This window comes from Manis javanica, chromosome 4 (genome assembly GCF_040802235.1).
Source record: "Manis javanica isolate MJ-LG chromosome 4, MJ_LKY, whole genome shotgun sequence".
In the NCBI taxonomy this organism is placed as follows: Eukaryota; Metazoa; Chordata; class Mammalia; order Pholidota; family Manidae; genus Manis; species Manis javanica.
In genome coordinates, this window is record NC_133159.1 from 15,299,948 (window position 1) to 15,315,237 (window position 15,290).

Genomic DNA, 15,290 nt, shown 5'->3' on the forward strand with positions numbered 1-15,290 from the left:
AAAGTAAAAGTAAATCGAGAAGACTTCCAATTCTAATAATGATTAAGATCTTATTGGAGTAACTTCCCTACAGAATGTACTGTCAAATGTGAACACAATCCAAAAAAAAAATCAGTTAACTAAAGGTACTGCAGAATGAACTGAAACAGTATTCCTGTCAAAAATGCATGACCTGAATCATATCAGAAGGAAATATTAAACACACAAACTGAGAGACACTGCAAAATAACTGGCGTGTACTTTTCAAAAATGTCAGGATCATGAAGGATCATAAAAAGGGCCAGGAACTGATTCAGATATTAGGAGACTAAAGAGATGTGATAACTGAATGAAATGTTTGATCCTATAAATGATTCTGGAATAGATCTCAGATAAGGAGAAAGAAAGCCACATAGGACAGTACTGGGACAACTGGTGAAATTCTTTTTTGAATTCTGAATTATATAATTATTACATATATGCTACATTTCCTGATTTTAATAAATGCACTAGTGATAGTCCTTGTATTTAGAAAACACACTCATATATTTATGGATAAAAGAACATGATGTCTGGAAATGACTACCAAACGGTTTAGAAAAAAGTATGTATGTAAGTAGTGATGAAGAGCAAACAAAAAAGTAAAATATTAATAACTGACAAATCTATAAGGGCATATGAAAGTTCTATTTTTAGGGGGCAACTTCTCTGTATAAGTATAGTACTATATCAAAATAAAGTTTTAAAAAATAAAAAAAAAATTTACTGTTCTAGGCAGACCTTACCTTCCAATGACAGCAGAGGTCACCTTGAGATGTGTCTTGACTATTGTGAAGATTAAGACAATGGGTACAAAACCTTTAATCAAAATTTATACATGCATAGGGACTATTCTAAGGGGCTTTCTACCATTTCATGCCCGGGATTTAATTAAGAACTTTTCAGATGGTATCATCTTCTTAAGCTTCTCTTCTTTGGGATATAAATTCCTAAGGGCAGAGATCATGACACCCATTTGTTCTGTGTAATATTAGTATAGTTTAAAGGGAACATTTGGGCCCTTAATACTAGCTGAAAATAGAGAAGTATTAATAATATTTAACATTTATAGAGTGCCCAGTATGTCAGATACTATGATAATAAGAACTTTACATATATCATATTTTATCTTCACTACAATTTATGAAGTAAATACTATTATTATCTTCATTTTCTGGATGAGAAAAACAGACTCAAAGGTTAAGAAACTTGCCCATGGTCACAGAGGCAGACAAAGGGAAAGGTTAAGACTCAGGAGTGTCTAACTCTGTTGCCTTGATGCTCACCACTATGCTTTACTGCTATTGTTTAGGTTAACCAAATATATGAAAAGTTACCTCTGATCCTATGCATATATACTCAGAAGACTGCTGCCATAATGAAGTATGAAAAGAAGACCTTGTAGTAAAAAAAGTGAGAAGCTTAGAGTTTATCTTGAAGGTGACTGCCCTCCACTAACACCCAACAGCCTGAAGGGTTTAAGCAGAGATATGAAAAGAAGTGCTAAGGCCAGATCCATATTTGAAAGAGATAACTGCTTGGTGGAGAATGAACTTGAAGCAGGGCAAAACTGAAGCCTGGGAAATGAGAGACATCCATGCAAAAGTGCAGGTCTAAAGCAGTGTTAGAAGAAAATGAAGAGGAGGACAAATCCAACACTGTATCAGGTAAAATCAGAGAACCCTGTTAAACGACTATGTGAAAAAGGAGTGAGTCAAGGATGAAGTTCATCAACTATAACTTTAGGGTTTCAGCTTCATTAAGCCAGTGCAACTAAGTGAGATAAAGGAACTGGTTTAGAGGACTAGGTGGTAAGTTTGGTATTGGATCTGAGATGAATCTGGCATTTGAAAGTGGAGATATTTGGCAGGCAACTGAAAGTAGAAGACTGAAGCTCAGAAGTTGGGATGGAAGTAAAATTTAGACGTTATTAGCATACACCACTGAGAACCATTAATAATTAGAACAGATAAAATCACCCATGAAGAATGTGTTGGAAAATTACAATTGAAACAAGACCCAAATATGAAGGAATTTTGGGGGGTGATGGAACTGTTCTATGTCTTGACCATGGTGATGTTTACATGACTTTATGTGTCTGTCAAAATTCACAGAAATCAATAATAAAAGTGAATTTTACTGCACATAAACTATACTTAATAAATCTAACTAAAAATGAAAAAAGAGAGCGATCAATAGTGTTAAGTGCAGTAAAAAGACCAATAAGATAGCATGTTGGGAGCATATATGACATTATATTAGTTGGACAGTTAACAGTAGAAGCAGAAATGGTAGGCTATTTCTGAGAACTCTGGATGAAAAGAGGAACAGTGAGTTTAAGTGACAGTTGGACTGAAACACTGTCTTTGGTATGAGAGAGACTTAGGATACTTACAGTGCGAAAGAAGTCTATGGAGAAGAGTGAATATATGTGAGACTGCAAGGGACAACTAATTGATAAAAGTTTGGACAGAGACAGGGCTATAGCTCTGGCACAAGGCTGAAAAGGTATACTCAGCACACTCAATTCCTAAACAAAGAAACAAGGTCATCTGTTTAGGGTGAGAAGGGTCGGTCAGAGCACAGGATTTTACAACAGGAAAGTCATAAAAGGAATGGCAGGACATTTAGAGAGTGACTTTATAGAGGCACTTAAATTCACAGTGGTGTGATCTTATCCAGCAGTGCTCTGCCTGCTGGAATTCAAGAATAGAGAAGAGAAAAAGATGGCGGCATGAGTAGGGTAGTGGAAATCACCTCCCAAAACCATATATATTTTGAAAATACAGCAAATACAACTATTCCTAAAAGAGTGACCAGAAGATAGAGTACAATAGCCAGGCTACATCAGCGAGAACCCAACATCTCATGGAAAAGGGTAAGATACAAAGCTGTGACCTGGCAGTACCTGAGCACTCGCCCCATCCAAGCTCACCTGCAGGAGGAAAAGAATTGGAGTGGGGAGGGAGTGGAGACACAGGACTCCAAAATACCAGCCCTAGTAATCTGCCACGGGAGCACAGACACACATTGCATGGTGCTCTAGATATTAGAGGAGCAGAAAAGCAAAATCCAAGACTAAGACTGAGAACAGGTTCCCACAGCCAGCTGCCCTGGGACAAAAGAAAAGCAGGCACTTTAAAAGTCTTAAAGAGACAAGGGTTTAACAGGTGGACATAATTGTCCTGGCACACTCATCACAGCAGGCTGGGAACATTAAGGACCTTCAGGCACCCTAACCCCATGGTTGACAATGCAGTTCCGAGGCCCCTCACGGCAATAAGCAGCCTGCGGTTCCTTCTGCCCCACCGACACTGCAAGCAAACTGGCTGACACACTATTGCTGCAGAACAGCCGAGGAGCAGGCTGCCTACAGCAACCACACAGCTTAATACAGAGGCTTCTCCCTACACGCAGCTAACTGGCCCAGAACCAGAGGCTGCTCCCTGCAAGCAGTTAACCAGCACAGACAGTGGAGACAAGCGCAGAGTCTGGAAGGTATGAAGGGGCTTGTTCTTGTGGCAAAAAACACGTCACTTGCCCGCAACCCCCAAAAGTGCCCTAGGCCATCCAGAGGGCCACCCCATCCACAGCAGCTCAGGGAATTAACCCAGAGGCTGCTCCCTGTGCACAGTTGATTGGCACAGCCAGTGGAGACAGGTGCAGAGTCCAGAGGCATGAAGGGTATTTGTTCTCGCGACGGAACACGTGGCGCTTGCTGCAACCCCAGTGAGTGTCCAAGGTCATCATGAACACTGCCCCGCCCACGGCAGCTCAGGGGATTAACCCAGAGGTGGTTCCCTGCATGTGGTTAACCAGCACAGACAGTGGAGACAGGCAAAGCAACCAGCAAGCAGGAAGGGACTTTGTTCCCCCAGCTGACATACGTCCCACTTGCCAATGACCACTCCCATCACCATGAAAAGGAAGAAGAACCTGGTTGAGTCCAAAATCTCTCAAACACCAGAGAGTGCTTGGTGAGACTGAAATCACCAACCTCTCTGAAAAAGAATTCAAAATAAAAAATAGAAGTCATAAGCATGCTGATGGGGCTACAGAGAATATTCAAGAGCAAAGGGATGACTTCTGGAGGGACATAACACAAATGAAATGAACAATGGAAGGACTTAAGAGCAGAGAAGAGAAAAGGAATACAGAGAAGCTGAGGCAGAGAGAGATAACAGGATCTCTAGGAATGAAAGAATATTAAAGGAACTGTGTGACCAATCCAAATGAGCAATATTTGCATTATAGGGGTACCAGAAGAAGAGAAAAAAGGGATAGAAAGTGTCTTTGAAGAAATAATTGCTGAAAACTTTCCCAGTCTGGGGAAGGAAACAATCTCTCAGATCATGGAAGTCCACAGATCTCCCAACACAAGAGACCCAAGGAGGACAACACCAAGACATATAGTAATTAAAACGGCAAAGATCAAAGACAAGGACAGAGTATTAAAAGCAGGCAGAGAGAGAAATAACATCACCTGCAAAGGAAAACCCATCAAGCTATCATCAGATTTCTCAGCAGAAAACTTACAGGCCAGAAGGGAATGGCATGATACATTCAATGCAATGAAACAGAAGGAACTCAAAGAACACTGTATCCAGCAATATTATCATTTAAATTTAAAGGAGGGATTAAACAATTTCCACATAAGCAAAAGCTGAGAGAATTTACCTCCCACAAACCGTCTACACTGCTTTTGGGAAGGACTGCTGTAGATGGAAGTGTTCCTAAGGCTAAATAGTTGTCACCAGAGGTAATAAAATCACAGTAAAGAAAGTACAACAATCAATTACTAAGCAGATGCAAAATCATATTAACTACCCCTAAAGTAAGTCAAGGGATAGACAAAGAGTACAGGATATGATACCTAACATATAAAGAATGATGGAAGAAGAAAAAGGAGGGAAAAAAAAAGAACCTTTAGGTGGTGTTTGTGATGGCATACTAAGTGAGTTAAATTAGATTGTTAGATAGTAAGGAAGTTGCCCTTGAACCTTTGGTAACCACGAATCTAAAGCCTGCAATGGCAATAAGATATACCTATAGATAATCACCCTAAATGTAAATGGTCTGAAAGCACCAATCAAAAGACACAGAGTCACTGAATGGATAAAAAAACAAGACCTGTCTATATGCTGCTTTCAAGAGACTCACTTCAAACCCCAAAACATATACAGACTGAAAGTGAAGGGATGATAAAAGATATATCATGCAACTGATAGGGAGAAAAAAGCAGGTGTTGCAGTACTTGTATCAGACAAAATAGACTTTAAAACAAAGAAAGTAACAAGAGACAAAGAACGACATTACATAACGATAAAGGGGTCAATCCAACAAGAGGATATAACCATTATAGATATCTATGCACCCAACACAGGAGCACCTACATATGTGAAACAAATACTAACATACTTAAAGGGGAAAATAGAATGCAATGTATTCATTTTAGGAGACTTCAACACACCACTCACTCCAAAGGACAGATAAACCAGACAGAAAATAAGTAAGGACACAGAGGCACTGAACAACACATTAGACCCGATGGACCTACAGACATCTACAGAACACTCTACCCAAAAGCAGCAGGATATACATTCCTCTCACGTACACATGGAACATTTTCAAGAATAGATCATAAACTAGGCCACAAAAAGAGACTCGGTAAATACAAAAAGATTTAAATTGTGCTAACTAGCTTCTCAGACCACAAAGGTATGAAACTAGAAATAAATTATGCAAGGAAAACAAAAAGCCCACAAACACAAGGAGACTTAACAACATGCCGCCAAATAAGCAATATCAATGACCAAATTAAAAAAGATCAAGCAATATATGAAGACAAATGATAACAACAACTCAACACAGCAAAACCTGCAGGATACAGTGAAGGCAGTTCTAAGAGGAAAGTATACTGCAATATAGGCTTACCTGAAGAAAGAAGAACAATCCCAAATGAACAGTCTAAACTCACAATTAATGAAACTAGAAAAAGAAGAATAAATGAAGCCCAAATTCAGTAGAAAGAGAGATACAGTAAATATCAGAGCAGAAATAAATAAAATTGAGAATAAAACAGAAAGATTCAGTGAAACCAAGAGCTGGTTCTTCAAGAAAATAAACAAAATATATAAACCCCTAGCTAGACATAAAGAAAAAAAAGAGTATGCCCACATAAACAGAATAAGGAAGGAGAAAAGAAAAATCACCACAGACACTATAGAAATACAAAGAATTATTAGAGAATAGTATGAAAAATTAATATGCTAACAAACTGGATAACCTAGAAGAAATGGATAACTTTCTAGAAAGATAAAACCTTCCAAGACTGACACAGGAAGAAAGAACAAATCTGAACAGACCAATTACTAGCAATGAAATTGAACTAGTAATCAAAAACTACCCAAGAACAAAATCCTGGACCAGATGGCTTCACTGCTGAATTTTATCAGACATTTATTTAGAGAAGACCTAATACCCATTCTCCTCAAAGTTTTCCAAAAAGTAGAAGAGGAGGGAATACTTCCAAACTCATTCTATGATGCCAGCATCACTATAATACCAAAACCAGACAAAGACACCACAAAAAAAAAAGAAAATTAGAAACCAACATTCCTGATGAACATAGATGCAAAAATTCTCAACAAAATATTAGTAAACCAAATTCAAAAATACATAAAAAGATCATCCATCATAATCAAATATGATTTATTCCTGGGATGCAAGGATGGTACATTATTAGAAAATCAATCAACATCATCCACCACATCAACAAAAAGAAGGACAAAAGCCACATGATCATCTCCAAAGATGGTGAAAAAGCATTTGACAAAATTCAACATCCACTCATGATAAAAACTCTCCACAAAATGGGCATAAAGGGCAAGTACCTCAACATAATAAAGGCCATATATGACAAACCCACAGCCAACATTATACTTAACAGCAAGAAGTTGAAAGCTTTTCCTCTAAGACCAGGAACAAGACAAGGATGCCCACTCTCCCTGCTTTTATTCAACATAGTTCTGTAGGTCCCAGCCACAGCAATCAGACAACGCAAAGAAATACAAGGCATCCAGATTAGTAAGGAAGAAGCCAAATTGTCACTGTTTGCAGGTGACATGATATTGTACATAAAAATCCCTAACAAAACCACCCCGAAACTACTAGAACTAATATCTGAATTCAGCAAAGTTACAAGATACAAAATTAATACACAGATATCTGTTGCATTCCTATACACTAATGATGAACTAGCAGAGAGAGAAATCAGGAAAACAATTTCATTCACAATTCCATCAAAAAGAATAAAATACCTAGGAATAAACCTAACCAAGGAAATGTAAGACCTATACCATGAAAACTATAAGACACTCTATGAGAAATTAAAGAGGACACTAATGAATGGAAATTCATCCCATGATCTTGGCTAGGAAGAATTATTATTGTCAAAATGGCCATCCTGCCTAAAGCAATCTACAGATTCAATACAATCCCTATCAAAATATTGACAGCATTCTTCAACAAACTGGAACAACTGGTTCTAAAACTCATACGGAAAGACAAAAGACCCTGAATAGCCAAAGAAATCCTGAGAAGGAAGAATAAAGCAGGGGGGATCTCACTCCCCAACTTCAAGTTCTACTACAAAGCCACAGTAATCAAGACAATTTGGTACTGGCACAAGAACAGACCCATAGACCAGTGGAACAGAATAGAGTCCCTCCAGATATTAACACAAGCATATATGGTCAATTAATATGTGACAAAGGAGTCATGGACATACAATAGGGAAATGACAGCCTCTTCAACAGCTGGTGTTGGGAAAACTGGACAACTACATGTAGGAGAATGAAACTGGATTACTGTCTAACCCCATACACTAAAGTAAACTCGAAATGGATCAAAGTCCTGAATGTATGTCATGAAACCATAAAACTCTTAGAAGAAAACATAGGCAAAAATCTCTTGAAGATAAACATGAGTAACTTTTTCCTGAATGCATCTCCTCAGTCAAGGGAAACATATAAAAAATGAACAAATAGGACTACATCATGCTAAAAAGCTTCTGTACAGCAAAGGGCACCATCAGCAGAACAAAAAGGCATCCTGCAGTATGGGAGAATATATTTGTAAATGACATATCCGACAAGGGGTTAACATCCAAAATATATAAAGAACTCACAAACCTCCTCACCCAAAAAGCAAATAACCCAATTAAAAAATGGGCACAGGATATGAACAGACAGACAGTTCTCCAAAGAAGAAATTCAGATGGCCAATGGGCAGATGGAAAGATGCTCCATACTGCTAATTATCAGGGAAATGCAAATTAAAACCACAATGAGATATCACTTCACGCCAGTTAGGATGGCCAACATCCAAAAGACCAGGAACAACAAATGCTGGTGAGGATGCGGAGAAAGGGGAACTGTCCTATACCTCTGGTGGGAATGTAAATTAATTCAACCATTGCAGAAAGCAATATGCAGGTTCCCCAAAAGACTAAAAATAGAAAAGAAATACTATTCCACTCCTAGGAATTCCACCCCTAGGAATTTACCCAAAGAGAACAAGTTCTCAGACTCAAAAAGTCACATGCACACCTATATTTATCGCAGCACTGTTTACAATAGCCAAGATATGGAAGCAACCTAAGTGTCCATCAGTAGACGAATGGATAAAGAAGGTGGGGTACATATACAGAACAGAATACGATTCAGCCACAAGAAAACAAATCCTACCATTTGCAACAACATTTAGAGGGAGCTAGAGGGTATTATGCTCAGTGAAGTGAGCCAGGTGGAGAAAGACAAGTACCAAATGACTTCACTCATTTGTCGAGTATATAACAGCAAAGCAAAACTGAAGGAACAAAACAGCAGCAGAATCACAGACTCCAAGAAGGGACTAGCAGTTACCAAAGGGGAGGCGTGGGGGAGGGCGGGTGTGGAGGGAAGGAGAAGGGAATTGAGGGGTATCATGATTAGTATACATGGTGTGGGGAGTGTCATAGGGAAAACAGTGCAGCACAGAGAAGACAAGTAGTGACTCTCTGGCATCTTACTACACTGATGGATAGTGACTTCAATGGGGTATGGGGGGGACTTGATGATATGGATGAATGTAGTAACCAAATTGTTTTTCATGTGTGAAACCTTCATTAAGAGTGTATGTCAGTGATACCTTAATAAAGAATAATCCAATGGTTAGTTCCCAAGATCCTAGATGATGCTGACATGCAATAAAAATAATTATGAATTTGGAAAAATGTAACACTTTGATAATATTAATGATGAAGTAATAAAATAATTACAGAAAAAAATGAAACTTTTAAAAGAAAAAGTGGAAGAGCATTAAACTTATCTGTGAGTTAATCAGAGAGGGCACTTTTATTTTTCAGAACAACTTATAAACTTTTGAAATTCCAATTGTTATTTTCCAAATTCTAAGATTAAAGAAGAGGTCTTGCATAGAGGTGTTCCTTTAAGGTTAGGATCAAGTGGCCTTTAAAATTCTCAGAGGACAAGATTAGGCACTATCGACCAAGTCAGTTTTAACTGGTTTCCAGCACCAAAGCAACAAAATTAAACCACTGAGGAAACTGACTCATATGAATGAGGCAAAAATTAAAATTAAAAAAACACACATGTACAGTGACATATACCTTTGAGGCATTTTGTATATTTGAAATTTCATTTGCATTTTTAGACAAGAGCAGTTAACTCTTTTGCAGGCTGCACTAAGACATAAACACACCATTGCAGCAACCAGACTAGGAATTTCAGCATTCATTTGATGTTTCTGGAAGTCAAGGAAAGTAGTCAATTAAAAAATAACTCAAAACACTGCTTCTTTTCATATCCAGCAATCATAAGGTAAATGGCAGAATAACTTACCTGGGACAGGGCTCTTTCTTAAACTTAAATTGTAAGAATCCACAATTTCTTCTGTTTGCCCATCTGCTTCCATCTCCTTTTTGTTCTCAATCTGTTTTGCATCTTCACTAAGGCAAGTTCTTATGCTCTCGTCCTCTTCTAAGACTCTCTGGACTGTGGCGGGAGCACTAGCAGTACTGACATTAGTGGTGGCAGCAGCGACTGGTGCAGGAGGAGAAGCCGGAGGAGTTGGAGGAGGCGGAGAAAAGGAAGGGACCAAGGAGGGGGTAATGGGAGCTGGGACATGCTCCACTTTCATTTCTTCTGGGGGATTTTCCAAAATCTCCAATTCAAGAGTCAACGGCAACACCTCCTGTTTTACTATTTCCACAGTGCTCTCTGTGGCTGGTAATTTTTCACTAACTCCATTAATTTCATTAATTAGGTTAGTACTAGAAATCAGTGGAATATCGTTTGGTGCTACATTACAAGATTTCTTGCATATATCATCATCAATTACATCTATTGGTGATGGATCTGATGTTTCTGTGCAAGATGTGGGGCTGGGTATAGGAATTCTATCTTCTTTTGAGGAAGAGAGCTCACATCTGTCATCTACAGCAGTGCTGAACATGGGTTGGCTACTAAGAGCAGCAGAGGTGGGGGAAGCAATTGTACTTCGAGCAATTGAAGAAACCGTGGTAGGTGATGGAGGCAGAGGAAGCTCCAGTATGGATCCTACTGCAGCAGTCTCAGACATCTGGCCTCCTTGTTCTTTCTTCTCTCCACTAAGGACTAGCCTAAGGACTGGGGAAGGAGGCTTTAACACTGGATCCGGTTTTGGCTTCTCTTCTAGGAAGGAAAAAATAAAAGATTTAAAAATAATTCTTGAATCAGAAATTATATTGTATTATTTTGGGCCAATTCTTTTAATCTCTTACACTCCAAATCATGAGCAGAAGACAGAACAAAATATTAGACTTACTCTGCCGCTCTCAAAACACTGTCATATTTTCTTTTCTAATTATACTCACTATCACTTGATCACCAATACATACAAAGTTTACGTGGAGTAAGAGAAGGAACCAAGCCACCAAATTATTATGTCAAGAATACAAGGGAAAAGCTCATGAAAACTAAAGCTAAACCATTTTTAGGATAGGAACAGAACTTTTATTTAGGATGGAGAGACCATTATCTGTACTATATTTTGTTCCCTGTAGAAAATTTTTCTACCTAGGATACACCACAGTGGCAGAACAGTTGAAAAATAAACAATTGGAGATGAAATTATTATAGATTGATTATTTTTTATTATTTATCTCTGCATTTGGGGGAATTTTTATAAAGAATATTACTTGTACATATTCTTTTTTTTTTTTTGAGAGGGCATCTCTCATATTTATTAATCAAATGGTTGTGAACAACAATAAAATTCTGTATAGGGGAGTCAATGCTCAATGCACAATCATTAATCCATTTCAAGCCTAATTCTCGTCAGTCTCCAATCTTCTGAAGCATAACGAACAAGTTCTTACATGGTGAACAAATTCTTACATAGTGAATAAATTCTTACATGGTGAACAGTATATTCTTTAAAAATTTGTACTTGAAGAGAAGATACCATGATGTCATTTATTATCAGTGAAATTTATTTTCAGTGAAATCAAGTCACTGAACCTAAAAATTCAGTTAGAAATTAGTAACTTTCATTTCCAAAAGTGGCATATAACCAGAAGGTAAAAGTGTAAAAATAGGAACTTATCTTGTGTCTTCAATTGTTTAACAAAAAAATATTTTAAGAAGAGACCATAGGTAATTTCAGATAATCGAGTCCAATAAAAAAAAACCCCACAACATATATGTCTGAAATATTTGGGAATACTATATGAAAAGAGTGTATATAGACAGAGAAAGAACAAGAGCAAAAGAAAGAGAGAAACTGATATTCCTAATAAAGGAGTCAGAAAAATATAAGAAACTTTTAGTTCATAAAAATGTCCACATTTAAAAATTCTAGGTAAAATGATATGTGATTAATCCCTTGGAGGATAAAACGAAAGGAGATTTGGACTGGATTCCAGCCTTGTGCTTTCTTAGCACAATGCACAGCCTTCACTGGAAAAACAGATACTCATGGGTATATCTGATAATACAAACAAAAATTTTCAACACTAAAAAGACGATCTAAACTGAAGAGGACTTGACTTTGTCTGCTAGACATCTTTATGCATCAGTGAAATGAGTCTTTACAATAAATTATAGTTAAGTTTGTGAAAGAAAAATAATGTTCTCTTGATCAGATAAATAGATGGTAAATATGACCATTAAGCTCTTAAAGTCTAATTTACTCACTGCAACTACTTCTACTGGCCTTAAAATTCAGTTTAATTTATGGAAGTAGAAGCCAGTGTTTCTTAAATTGAACTCTGACTATTTACTGTAGTGGAGAAATAAGACCAATAAGGGCTCTCACTGCCAAATCCTTCGGACTGTTACCAGGGCAAGAGTCAAAAGTATTTCAAAGAAATATGTCTATTACATGTATTATGTGAATGTGACATACATATCATAAATATGTATTTCTGAAAATACCTCTGCAGAAAATACTTTCCAACTCACTGGAGTAATTGCTACATAGTCACCCAGATTACATGATAACACTGTGAAAGCACATCAGAGTAACACTCTTTCTGGTCACTGAATGAAAATTAGATACTGTAAATTAAACAGTAAAAAATAGTAATTTTCATATTAACAGCCTAAAAAGAGTATGTCAACTGAGCCATTAATTTTGGGAAATAAAATTAATGATACTGAAAAAAAAAATCAAACAAAAGCAAGTCTAGGACCACAATGCCTATATACTCTTGAGAAAAATCTAACATTAATTAAGAGAATTAGAAACAAGTTAATTATTTTGAGAGTTCTTTACTCTGAAATCCTTTAACTCATTCATTAAAGTTTTAATACAGAAAGCTGAAAAGTATAATAGAGTAAATCTAAATAAAGAACACTGGTTTTATCTAAGAACGTTTACTATTAAAAGAGTGCTTTGCAGAGCCATGAATAGTATGAAACCTAATATACTGCATTAGAAATGTTTATATCACTTGGCCATCTTTAGGAATCTGTGAGAATTCTCTTTAAGAACTTTTTTCTAAGAAAATAATCATGTAAGAGGGAACAAAGAGAGGTCTGGAATATTTGAGGACAAACACTATAACAGCAAAAAAAAAAGGAAATTGACTAAATGTCTAATAATGAGGAACTTATTAAAGAAATGATGATCTAGGCATCCAATCACATATTATGCAATGGTTTTTAAAAAGGCTTTTAAAAGAGAATTTAATGATGTGGAAAGTTGTTTATAATATAATGTTGTTTTTAAAAAGCAGGAGGCATAAACCTAATTTGGTAACTTAAAAAAACACATAGTATTAACATAAGCATATGAGAAAATCTAGAATTACAGTTTATTAATGGCTCTGGATAATGAGATAGATTTTGCCTTTCTGCTTTTAATAGTTTCTATAATGAATATCATATTTATAAGATGGAAAAAACTGTTCCCTTTTATTCTCATATGGTGATGGAACCAACTGCTTCAATGGGTGCCTTTTGGTTGTCACAAGCCTCACATGACCGCAAACATGCTACTGCCATTTAATGGGCAGAGACCAGGAATGCTAAGTATCCTGCAATTTGATGGGCATTCTCACTTGGCAGAGAATAGTCGCATCCTAAATGCCAGAAGAATTCCAGTTAAGCTACATTGCTATAAATGGCTGAATTATAACAGAATACCATTTACTAAATACAGCAAGCGCTTTCAAAAGGCACTAACACTAAGACTAAGGCACAAATTACTTTGATTTGTTTTATATTATCTGTACCATATCCTCAGTGCACTGGGCTGAATGCACTTCAACAACATCAAACAACGATCATATAAGCTCTGTCTATATACAATCAACACCAACTGAAGATTTTCATTTTACAGTCTTTCTGTCCATAAACCAAACTTAAGTCTTCCCTGTGTTTTTACAAAGTACCAAACAAATGGGAAATAGCATAGTTGCCCGGAAACTCGGTCTTCACACAACCACTCCAGCTGTGCATGTCAAAAACTGAGAAAATCATAAGTTTAATAATGGCATCTAGTATTTATTAAGCACTTATTATGCACCAGGAACTGGGTCAAATACGATACATAGTACCCTTTAATTCTTATAACCACCAGTGGGGTAGAAACTATTATGTTCCTTTTTCACAGATGGGGAAACTGAGTGTTATAGAGATTCCACAAGTCCAGGGTCAAATAACTGTTAAGTATTGGAACCAGAAAATGATTTCAAATCCTGTATTCTTCCAATTCAGAAAAAAAATGGAGGTGGGGTTTAAGAAAAAAGTATTTAGGTTAATCAAGCTGGTGGAGACTTTGGGGCTAACATGGGGTTCTGTTATCCAATGCAAACCCTCAGTAAAGACATTTTCATTGAGAAAAAAGCTGATTCGACTGAAGAATGCATCATCTATTGTTTCTGGGGGTGATACAGCAATCTTTGAAAACAGTGCATTTTTGCATCTTTCTTTAATTTCCAAAGGACTCTATAGTTAAGAAAAATTTGCAATTTCTCAATTGTAAAAAAAAAAAAGTCTCTGGAAAATGGTGAGCCCTTTCTAATGTTATTTAAGTTACATATACTTGGTTTAAAAATAAAACTACTCCGTGATTCTATAGCATCTTACTATGCTGACAGACAGTGACTGTAATGGGAGTATGTGGTGGGGACTTGATAATAGGGGGAGTCTAGTAACCATAATGTTGCTCATGTAACTGTACATTAATAATACCAAAATAAAAAAAATGAAAAATAAAAATAAAAGTAAAAAATAAAACTACTCCAAAAACGATTCCATATATTGGCAAGTTATAGGAAAAATTAAAAATAGAAAATTAAAATTACTGTTTTTTGGAGAATAGTTGGTACAAAGAGGAAGACTTCAGTGGTCCAAAAAGTTACTTAAAAGCTCTATTTAAAATGCAAGTTGTTCTCTGCATTAAGGTAACCTGAAACACCTTCCATTTCACCCATTTCTACATCAAACATCAATTTGAAGTATTGATTTTATATTCAAATTTCCACTACACATAAAAAACTGAGAGGAAATAAAGACTTCTACATTCCTCCTGGAAATCAAAGCCTAAATGTAACAAAATGCGGGTTTCTCATTATCTAAGTATCTTAGCAGGTCAGTGCTATAATCAAGACATCATGATTCTTTACACCATGGCCCAGGTGTAAAGGACGTCTGTATAAAGGATATATTTGGAGGCCTCTTTGCATAAGTACTCAATATGTTTAGCATAATTCTAACTAGCAATTA

General features: G+C 36.7%; 1 protein-coding gene across 14 annotated transcripts in view; it reads right to left on the bottom strand.

Annotated features, from left to right (window-relative positions):
* EIF4G3 (eukaryotic translation initiation factor 4 gamma 3) overlaps nt 1-15,290 on the bottom strand; it is a 377,936-nt gene that overhangs the window by 112,939 nt on the left and 249,707 nt on the right. For all 14 annotated transcript variants that reach the window (XM_073233344.1, XM_036999821.2, XM_036999830.2 and 11 more), the window contains one exon: nt 9,921-10,751. In XM_073233344.1, the coding sequence (XP_073089445.1) occupies nt 9,921-10,751 (831 nt within the window). The remainder of the gene's footprint in view (nt 1-9,920; nt 10,752-15,290) is intronic.